An 11,910-nucleotide genomic window follows, 5' to 3' on the forward strand; every position below is an offset into this window, starting at 1 on the left:
TGAAAAAACAATCTATTAGTACTAATTAATTTTATTTTAATATAAAACTCAATAATATATATTTTATTGTTAATTTTCCGTGTATTCTTATCGAAAATTCATGGTTACGGCTCGTTATGGTAATTACTGGCTTGATTTTCTAACTGATAGCCTACATAAAATTGCCAATCATGTTCTTAAGTATTATGTTGGAGACTGCAATTTAAGTCAAAATAAAAGAACGTGTAAGTTGAACTCATCTCTGTAAAATAAATAAAAATATATACGATAGCGCGTTTTGAGAAAAATGCGCTGCGTTTTGAAAGCTTTTTTAAAATTTAAACTACATGTATGCAGCTTGTATTTGCTCACTTTTCACTCTATACTTCTATAGACTTGAATTAGAAAATAGAAAGCAATTCTAAATAATTATATTATTTCTCAATTTTTTCGACAAAATTTATGCAAAACAAAATTTCAACGCTCGACGGATTAAGAAAAATTTCAGACAAACATTCAAATAAGTGCATCAACTATGCAGATTTTTGAGTTATTATAGAATTAAAACTTGAATTTTGAATTTTAACACTTCCTTTCACTAATATGGATAATCATTCTGCCGCCACTGTCGTTTTTATTCACGCTTATGAATATGTGAAATTTTGTATAATTCATTTGTATGCAAAGAAAAAGTTTAGTTTACAAAGTGAAATACTAGTCCTACAATATAAATAAGTTTAATATTATTTTTCAATATTATGCCATACTAATAAGTATGGCATAATTGGTATGGCTTAAGTAATCGCAGTAAGAATTTTAGCTGTAGTATTTCAATTGAAGACTGCGCTATTTAAAGAAATTTTAATGTTTCGTAACTGTCTAGTTAAAATAAGAATGTTTGTCTCTGATATAATAATTTTTCACTTAAGTTTTGAATTTATTCACATTCGTTATTGTTTTAAATTCATCTGATAGTTTGTTGTGAAGGTTGCTTGCAATTCTCACAAAGCTTGCTCGTCCTTTATTGGTTTTGGTTATTTCACGTGAATGTTTTGAGCGTATAGTTTGATGATCGTGAATATCCTGGTTTGTTTCTATTGTTGTACATGTTTTGATTTTATTATTTTAAATTTTAAATATCAGGATGCATTTTTCTATTTTACTAATATTGTGTAGTGGTACATTATTAGTTTTGTTTAACAGTTCTCTTGGAGTAAGGTTAGGGTTATTGTATGGTGAGTTGAGTTCAATTATATGGCTTTAATCATAATCCTTATTTGTAGTATCTTTATATTTTTATTTGTAGTTCCACTGCAAATAGTATCCTTTTTATAACACCCGAGAGGGCTGCAAATTGTTTTATTTTGTCGGTTTGATTATTCCATTCTAGTTTCTCATTTATGACCATATCCATATATTTATTTTTAAAAAATTTTGAAAAATGTTTCATGCTATTTCCATACAAAACTGTGATTGAATTACGCTTTATCTAAACGTTAATATTAAGAGCTAAAACTTTCAGAGAATTGTGTTTTATCTATTTGGAACCATTTGAGCCCCTGGGAGCAAGGAAATTCAAAAATGACCATTTTAAGGACCACCCTAATATATATCTATATATATTTATATATATCATACGTCATGGTTTGGCCGCGACAGTCCCACATTTCCATCTTGTGTCCCGTCTTTTTCCAAAAGCAATGTTTATCCCGGTTTTTCGTATATTTAATATAATTAATATAATTATATAAGTTTAAACTTAATTTCTGCAATTACTTAATTATAAAATTACAACTACTCATCAAATATCTGAAAATGATAGGAACAATGAGTATGCTTTTATGAAATAATACGTTTTGAATGAGAAAATCGCTGAATGCAAAATCCCAAAGGCGGATTAAAATAATTCCTCACATTAAAAAATTCGAACTTTTATTTTTAATTTCACGAAAATTAAAAAGTATAATTTTTTCACTAACTGGCACAAGTGCTAATTTTTACTAATTATGAAAAAATTGAACAGAATATTATACAAGGCTTAAGAGCGAAGAAAACATATAAACCAAATAATGAAGTTAAGATATAAAATAAACCATATAAAAGTCATAAAATTTAATATACCTCATAATCGAATAATCAAGTCCTACTAAGAGTAAAAAATTACTCGTTAAAACAAATTATTGAATCTATAAACATTTATTTCAAATCACATTTAGGATATTTAGAATATGCTTTACCCCATCCCGGATTAGATTAACAAGTTGCCGTCCAGGTTTTGGCCTAAAAAATATGGTCACCTTAATTTAATATATAGTAAGTATAATAATTGCTCTAGGACTGTTCCTTGCAGTACTGCACATTTAACAACGTTTTGTTGCTTAAAAAAAAATTTATTCGTTTATTTGTGTTCAGAAATTCGCATAAACGCAGTCAAAAGACCTTTAATGAAAAACTAGTAAAAGAAACAACTGACAGATTTGAACTTGAATCACTTCGCCATAAACTTTTGTGCTTTCTGCGTATTATTGTCATAGTTAATTCTATGGCGAATTATTTTGAACTTCGCACAGGGTCTCCTTTCTTAACATCGGCGGTATCCGTTAATAACACAGCTTTGGTCAGCGGGACATTTATCGGTTATTGATGATGATTGACTTTGAAATTGCATTTTACGACCAGAACTCATGTGAAGAATGAAGTGCGTAAAACTCAAAGACAACTAACGGTATGAACGTATATGAGCTTATGAGCGTTTGCATAAGAAAATGTGTCACATTTTCTGGCCTATTTGTACAGAATATGATGAACGATGGGCCCCATCGTTTATTATCCCGAGAAACGAGCAGTTAAGAGTAAATTTTTACATGACATTAGTACCTAGGTTTAAGAATAATACAACTATTATTCGATGAAGGTTTATTGGTACGAAATTATTGCACATTAATAGCTTATAGTAATATATGTTTATTACTTTCGAGCGTTAAAGCGCTAACCATAGTTGTTCTTAGAAAGCTTTTTCATAGCTCCGTACTAACCATGCTACAAAATTAGATACGTTATTTTACTGTAATGAAATTTGTTACATTCACATACCTAGTCTCAAATAGTATTGATATTTACTACATTTTTTTTACTGATAACGTTAATTTTTTAAGATATTGAAATAGTACGCCAAATCTATAATAATTTTTATACAATTTATGTTCTACTACATCACAAAATCATTCGATTTTGTTCAAATTTTTATTGTTTGCGTGTGCATTATTATTGAAAGCTAGTGGAGCATGGCTGAAACTATCCGTATCGAGAATTAAATCTTTTAAAAAAGTTTTAATTTTTTTTGAAAACTTTGAAAATGAGATTTTTGAGAATTTTGAAATTTTCGAAAAAAAAAATTTATATTTCGAAATTTTTTGAACTTTTTTTAATTTTAATTTTAATTTTAATACCGCGTCGTCGTCTAACGGATAAACATTGGCACGAAACTCATAGAAATGTAAACAAAATTTATACTTATCATTAAAATCTCTATAAAGTATCTGATAATTTCATGTGGATATGTCTTATGATCATTTTTGATGGCTTTTTTACTTGTCTTATTGGATTCACAGAACCGCTGAATCTGTCTTCCTAAAAATTTTGCCAATACAAATACAAGATTTTTTAAATTATTGAAATCGGACCCTCCGTTGAATTGAAAAACTATTTTTGTACTTTTTGTCCCATATCTTCTAAACGGCTGGACCGTCCATTTTCCGCATACTTTCATCTTTTCTAACAATAAGGTATGCCAAAATGTTCAGAAACTTTTGAAGCGTAAAGATGTATAACAATTTTCATTTTCGATTTTTTTGCGATTACTACTATAACTTGCCCTATGAAAGTTAAAAATGTATTGACAATGTAAAAATTACACTTCTGAAAAGGTCTGAAAATTATAATTAAAAGCTAGAATTCTCAAAATTTTAACTCATACTGATAAGTCGGACACATTGTCATTTTGTCATTGTCATTTTTGGCAACATTGTCTTTTTTGGCAAGTTGATTTATTTAATAATTTATAGCTGTTGATAACTTCAGTATTTCTAAAGTTTTCGCCTCTATGGAAAATTAGGGTAGTTTTTTTTTGGTTTCTAGATGACAACCTAATGGTTTACAATTCTGATGAGATTGTAGCAGATCTAAAGGGCTGTTTTCACTTGATATCATATTTGAGATCTATAATCTAAAGTGAAAATCTGATATCACTACGGCTTGAAAAAAATATTAGAATATAATATTCATATAGTTCACAAATATATGATTTTGTAAATATATCCTATAACTTCTATAACTTGCTGATGTTATATTATAAATGTTATCGTCATAATATTTGAATTAAAAAATCCGATTAACTTGCGAGGTTTTCGAAGGTATCGTACTCTCTTAAAACTAAACTAAAAGATTTTTTTTCTCTATATTCTTCATTATTGTAATATAATTAAAAATTTAAGACAATTCAGAAAGTTACCTGAGTAAAATAAAACAAGAACTTTACCACCTCGATAAAAAAATAAGAAGATATATATACTATCAAACAAATAGTTACAACACTAAATGCAATTATGACTAACTAAATTACTATTTTTTTGTTTAAATAGTTTTAACAAATTGAACAGTACTAAAAAGAACAAAATATTTTGTACAACCTGATAGAGTCTAGAAAATATTCTAGAGTTTAATGGAAGCTAATGAAAATGTGAACTATTTCATTTAATTTCACTCAGGAAATAAAAAAAAATATAATTAGGATTGAAATTAGGTAAAGAAGAAGCCCATTAAAATGTGAAAATAAAATTAAAGGCTTTTATTCCAAAGGGTTATCAATTCTATAAACATACAATTTATAATAATGGGACATGATTTATCTTGTTTACATAACTGCTCTGAAAGGAAAATCACACAGTTGTTATTACAATTTTCTTCCGTAATTTTAATTTTGTGTAACATCTTAATAAGACGCAACAACAGAATATATAGGTGAGAACGTCGTGAGAATAAATACGATATTATCTTACTGAAAACAATACCGTCTATTGTATACACTACAAACAACTTTGTATTGATCAATCTAGTGAATCAGATTTGATTACTATTTCCCAAAATGTAAGAAGAGTATTCTCTTGCATAATTCGGCCATTTAATAGACCATCAATTAACACGATAATCAAACGAAAATCATATTATATTAAATGATAATTATTGTAATTGCAATGTGTTCATTAGAATCTTACGATTTGAAAACACTAATTTTTAAATAAAATAATGCCGTTTTCAAAAGATTTTGTAGTAAACATATGCATTAATATATAGTATAGTATCGTATGATAATGATATTAAAAATAATATGATACGAATTAGTCATTTACTTGGGATTCTGTAAAATAAATTCACGATTTACATTATTTTAAGTGTACATCTTCTAATAAATATGGACTTGTAAGTTTAAATTACGTTTCAAAGGCACACTTTGGCATTTGGTACTTTAGGAAAAATGAACGTATGTGCTGTGTGCGGATACAAATGTTCGTCGATGATTTCGGAAACACGCATCAACCGATTTGATTAATTAAAAAAAACCATTAGATTCGTATTGATGGGGAGACGTGCTAATTAGTCTTTGACAGAAGTAGGTCCAGGCGTTTCGAAGATATGTAGCAAGAAATTCCAAATGCCAAAAATGGTAATTAAGTTTTTTTGATAACGGAGCGCGTCCGATTTATTAGAAAAAACATTTTATTTGTATTAACAAAATGAAGAAATGATTAAATTTTTGGGAAGGCAGGTCTGGGGGTTCCGGAGATCCAATAAAAAAGTAATAACTAGTGGTGCATGGCATCGTGCCTTAAAGCAAATTGCTGGAACTTCCAGTAAGTACTAAAAATTAAAATTTTTGAAAAGGATGCAATTATTTTATTTGAACTTAAAAAAAATAGATTTTTGAGATTTTTTTTTCAAATTAACCGTTTTGAAGTTTTTTTTTGTACTTTGAAATATTTGGAAATTTAGAACTTTCTTCAAAGCAATCGAAGCGCGTGAGCGCCACGTTGTAGTCTAAATGTTAAACATTAGTACGGAGCCCATAGAAATATAAGCAAAATTTGTTATTTAATTATTAATATAAATATTTTTTTTGTTAAATTTTATCTTATCTGTGTGTAAATTAAATTTAGATATTATATTTGCATACACACTTAAGGAAAATACAATATTTTTTATTTATATAATTTATTTATAAAATAACAATAATTTAGAAATATATGTATTCACAATCTATTAATTCTCCAGAAAAGCTGTGATATATTTATTCACATTCGTACAACTGTGACCACGAGTAATCGAGAACACTAATTACGGTGTCAAATACACATATTAGCCAGGTATAGAGAATGAAGTTGCTTTCCATTAACTCTTCTGATAACTCGTAGTCCAAATGCGTCTTTATTTTTTCTCCTGCTCCTAATGATTCATCATACAAAATGGTCAAAAAGAGAAACAAATTTCGCCAATCTATCTACTACGATTGGTGCATTAATATGGTCATCAAGACGAATGTTTGTAAAATATTAAATATATCTTCAGATGATATATAGATAGCATAAGCGCCAGTGAACTGTTTGACTAACCTGTTTTCACGAAGCTAGAAATTTTTTTAATGATAATTTATTATCGGTATATTGAGAAAGTACCATTCTGGCTGTCATTCCGCGGTTGTGTTATCATCCCTTCAATTTTTGAAAGTGTCAAAAAAAAATTTTTTTAACTTGCTCCCACAAGGCTTTCTTTCGAATAACGCTAATAAGAAAGTAATTAAACAAAACGCACTATCCGAAAACATTAATTGAAAAATTATTTTATCCTTTTTAGCTAATAATAAATGATCATTATTCAGCATATAAATAAATAATCGATTATTCATATTTTAATATACATATGTGGTCTAAGCCAATGTGAGTAGAATCACGCAATTTCTTTTTCGATATCTTTTATGGTTAGGCCAAAAATTGAGTTTGAAAAAGTGGCCACTTTGGCATATTTTCAATGATATCTCGCCATAAGGTGAGATAAAAAGTTAAAGTTTGGTATATTGGATGTTTTCAAAAAGACCTCCAAAATGTCGTATAAATTATTTAAATACAAGGATGTAGCCGATTATGTATGGTAATGCGCCCATACCCTTGTGCGTCGTGACTATTATGTACTCTTCTGGCAGACCCTTGCAACCGTCAGAATGCGCTGGCTGTTAACATATACTTTCTGAACAGTTAAAAGAATACACCCTCAAAATTTGAGCCTTGTGAGAGCAAATTAAAAAAAAAATTTTTTGACACTTTCAAAAATTGAAGGGATGATGACACAACCGCGAAATGACAGCCAGAATGGTACTTTCTTAACGTACCGATAATAAATTTTCGAAAATTTATAGCTTCGTGAAAACAGGTTAGTCAAATAGTTCACTGGCTGTTCTACTATATACACGGGTATCGGTAAACCTTTCTTATCACAATACTGGCTAAGCTTTCTTACCGCTACAGGAATGGTTAGGGATGGCTGCCCTTCAACGGTCTCTTTAACCCCCAAAACTTGGTCCTGAACTAAGTTCATCAGCTTTTGAAGCGCCAACCTTGCCGAGTCTTGCTTAGATTGTTCTTTAGTTTTCCCTGATCCTACCGCTGATAATTCGGTTCCGTTCACAGTTAGGCGTATCTCATACATAAATATGGGGTTTCTGGTGCCCGTTCCATCGTAAATTAATTTCAATTTGAGATTCGCCGTTTTTTTCGCGGAGCAATAGTTCATTAGAACTGTTAAGGGAGCCATTTTACACTGTCTACGCGTGAAATTATTATTTATTATTATCAATTATTTTTTGTCAGCTATTTATCTTTTGTTTTATTTTTTTTTACGATAAGTTTTGTTTGATGTTGGCTCCCTTGACAATATTTGGAAAATGATATCTCAAAAATCTATTTTTATTTCAGAGATTAAGATCAATTTTATTTTCACAGATTTTATTTCAGAATTAAAATTTTAAATTGCGATACGGAAAGTTCCAGAAATTTAACTTAAGGCACGATGCGACGCAACACTAGCATTATCGTAAACAGTAATAAGCACTCACTGAAGCAAGAACATACTTAATTCATTTATAATACTTGTACATCTACACATTTCGCGTGATGCCTCAATAGTTCGAACCATGGCACATGAACCAATATATCATATTTACTAGATGTGTTTTCAAATTAATGTGGATGTAATTAAAAAAAACTATTGAAATCTGTTGTTTTAGCGTTAAACTTTTTAGTTTCAGTAATTGGACAATTCAGTATTTTCTATAGCTATTTGATGCATATTAATAACGTAATAGTAATTTTTATAACGGTGCAACATTCGATGCGTGTAAATAACTTGAATGTATATTATTTAAAGTCTAACTTAATTTATTTATTTTCCTGTGAAACTAAGTGTAACACATGTGTAACAATAATTTTGTAAATTAATAAATAGCATTATTGATACAGTAGTTCGCGTTGTCGGGTATATATCACTAGAGAGAGGTCACTAAAATTCAATTGAAATATGTTGACATAATGTTAAAGTTTTATTCGGACCGCCCAATCTCCATAATCTTTCTAATAATCTATCTTTAATAATTAAACAAACTAATTGCATTTTTTTACAGATCACCGCAAGAAAAAGGTGATGCGCAGGCTCAACAAGGATGGTGGCAACAGAGTGAGTTAGTACGTTGGCAAGGAAGACCATTAGATGGACCTTTACTGAGATTGCCCCCTGATTTGGCAGCATTGGCTATGGAATGTTTCGATTGTATATTGCGATACTGCGGTGATCTACCGCCTGATCCCGATGTCACAGAAGTCAAATGCGTATACACCATACTCATGGTAAGTTTGGCTCAGCATCAGGATAAAAAAATGTGCTTTCACATTTTATTATTTTTAAAAACTTATATGAAAGGCGTTGGTGTTTGCCCGCATACATGAATAAATATTTAGTACATTTTGTTGACTCTTGGAAAATATCTACCTATTCCTTTATTAATTTTGTGTTCCAGCGCTGAATACGTTCATACAAATTATAATTATACTGATTGTCCACGACCAAAAAATTTCTAAATTACCATTTATTGTAGCACTGTCACAAACATGCCGGCTTGCGAGACGAAGTATACTGTCAACTTATGAAGCAGACTACCGCCAACAGAAGCCCTGCTGCAGACAGCGGTCAACGTGCATGGCGATTGCTCAGTGTTCTCACAGCTTACTTCGGTTGTTCAGATGCGCTGCGCTCATTTTTATTAGAACATCTTGGAACTGCTGCAGGAGATCGCAGAAAACCTTGTCACGGTACTGCAGCAGTTTGTTTGGCAAATCTGCGCAAGACAGCCAGGTGCGGCGGTAGGAAAAATGTACCCAGCGTTGAAGAGGTAATTAGAGTGAGAACTAAATGATAGAATGAATTGACATCAATATTTGTAAAGAATTTGCTTTATAGAGTTTAATTGAAATTCATTTAACCAGGTAACAGCAGTATCGGCCGGTCGCTCTGCAAGACGTCAAATTTATAGATTACCCGGAGGTGCTGAGAGGGTAGTCAACACCCGCTGTTCTACTGTAGTTGCAGACGTTGTATCAGAATTATGCTCTTTGCTAGGAGTAGAAGGAGCTTCTGAACAGAGTGAATTTTCCTTATATTGCATAGTTCAAGGAGATGCATTCACGATGCCTCTAGCAGCGGATGAGTATATTCTAGACGTGACCACTGAACTTTTGAAGAGTGGACAGCCTTTTTATTTGATCTTCTGCAGGTAAGTTGATCGAAAATGCGCTAGCAATATTTAGCTAGCTAAAATATTAGTTTTTGTATAAAAATATGTTCAGCATCTTCATTGCTGTAACGTAAGAATTCGCTTTTCCTAAAGTAACAAACATTTAAAATTTGAGAATATTAAATATAAGCAATAGAGGTGATTAATGTATTTCTATCAGATCTGTATGGCACCATCCGCTGCGCGCTGATCCTGGTGCTTTATACACAGAAGTATTGTTCAATCAGGTTGCGCCTGATTATTTAGAAGGTTTGCTCTTGGAATTGCCAGCTGGCGGTGCCCCTGCACCCGAAATCGTGAGAGACATTGCTCGTGTTGCAGCACTTCTTCACAGAGCAGCTGATTTACATCATGTGCCAACAATGAAAGAGGTAATAACAATTAAAGCAATGCTAACTTGTCAAGTTACACATAAACAGTAAATATCTTGAAAGTGATACTTTTATTTGTTATGTAAAACGCAAAATTATGTCCAATGTGCAAGAAGGACTGAGTTGTAATAATGATGTTACAAGTTATTTTAAATGATTAATCTTGTTATAGTTTAAATATGTATTTCCGAAGTAACACCTACCTATAAAAAAACATGAGTGAGATCCTTCCATGAGAATTTACCTACATTTACCTGGTTTCAGAAGATTCAGTTTTGATGCAAAATTAAAAAAAAATGCATTTTATATTTTTTTTATGCATTTTATGTCAGTTACTTGCATCTTTATAGAACTTCTATTATATGTCTCGACAATCGTTTATTATTTGATAACTCATCATGCAGCATTATTTTATTTTATTTTTTTCTCAGATCAAATTCCTTCTTCCGAAATCTGCGCTTGGTCTTCGAGAACTTCGTCCGCCGCAATGGGTGTCTCTCGTCCAAGCCGCTTGGACCGCAGCTGCACCTTTAGCCCCGTACCAGGTTAAAGCACAAGTTCTGCATGTTTTATCAACGTGGCCCCTATTCGGCAGCAGTTTCTTCGCTGTTAAACGAGCTTGGTCGCCTGATGGTCTACCAACGCCAGGAGATGATATGCAAGAACCATGGCGAGAGTTGATATTAGCTTTGAATCGAAGAGGAGTACTTTTCTTAGAGCCAAACACTCACGAAACGTTACAACATTGGCCTTTCTCTGATGTCATTTCTACCAGAAAAGTGAGTGTATGAATGTAACTGATAATTTGTTTAACTGTCCATATATTATACTCAATTGTGTCTAAATCATTGCACCATACTCAACAATTGATATTACTTGTCTTTATTTATCCTTGTTCAATATTACTTGTCTTTAGTGTTTTTCTCGTATTTCGACAAAATAACTGATAGTTTTTTTTATCAGGAATAGCAATAGTAATGTTGAAATTCACTCATCAATGCAAAAAATTCTTCCACTTCTCCATGACGAGTATATTCGTCAATCACGGTCATGAAGTATGGATTTATATTTAGTTTATGGAAATTTATAAATAAACTAACTTGCAAAATTAATACTTGGAAAAAAAATTTTTTTCGCCACTATTGCAGAAATTTATTAATATCTCATAAAATTAAGCTTAAATTTCCTAACCCTGCCAAATTATTTAGAATTATTATGTGAATCCTTGATATACCAAATTATTTTTTCTATGTATTACATGTGACTCGAATGAATTCATTTAATTATTTTTTATACGAATTGCTCAGGTACGATCAGAAGACGGTGCATTATTCCTGGACATGAAATGCGGCAGCTTGCTTCAGCAGCACGTGACCAGATTGCAGACGGAGCAAGCGCACGAAATATCACGGTTAGTTCGCCAATACATTACATTAGCCCAAGGCAAAAATTCATCGTAAGCCACATGACAATCATATCTAAACGAGATATCTAGTTTTGGGTTGAGAATTAGCCCTCAATTAATTAAAAATTACGTCAAATGTAAAAATATTTATACAATTCTATTTTATAACAATACTCTTATATAACTAAGATATTTTAACATAAATTTTAATACTGATATATAAAAACTGATTGTTATAAATGCATGTTAAATATACACATACC

At 30.9% G+C, this 11,910-nt stretch overlaps 1 protein-coding gene across 1 annotated transcript in view; it reads left to right on the plus strand.

Moving 5' to 3' along the window:
• LOC113375079 (unconventional myosin-XV) overlaps positions 1–11,702 on the plus strand; it is a 157,526-nt gene extending 145,824 nt beyond the window's left edge. The window contains exons 20-25 of the mRNA XM_026615027.1: positions 8,705–8,927; positions 9,176–9,469; positions 9,564–9,850; positions 10,032–10,242; positions 10,674–11,021; positions 11,550–11,702. Of these exons, the coding sequence (XP_026470812.1) occupies positions 8,705–8,927; positions 9,176–9,469; positions 9,564–9,850; positions 10,032–10,242; positions 10,674–11,021; positions 11,550–11,702 (1,516 nt within the window). The remainder of the gene's footprint in view (positions 1–8,704; positions 8,928–9,175; positions 9,470–9,563; positions 9,851–10,031; positions 10,243–10,673; positions 11,022–11,549) is intronic.
• The last annotated feature ends 208 nt before the right edge of the window (positions 11,703–11,910 follow it).

The sequence above is a fragment of the Ctenocephalides felis genome, unplaced genomic scaffold (assembly GCF_003426905.1).
Source record: "Ctenocephalides felis isolate EL2017-DRISC unplaced genomic scaffold, ASM342690v1 CF-g0.4_SCAFFOLD_01886, whole genome shotgun sequence".
NCBI classification, from domain to species: domain Eukaryota; kingdom Metazoa; phylum Arthropoda; class Insecta; order Siphonaptera; family Pulicidae; genus Ctenocephalides; species Ctenocephalides felis.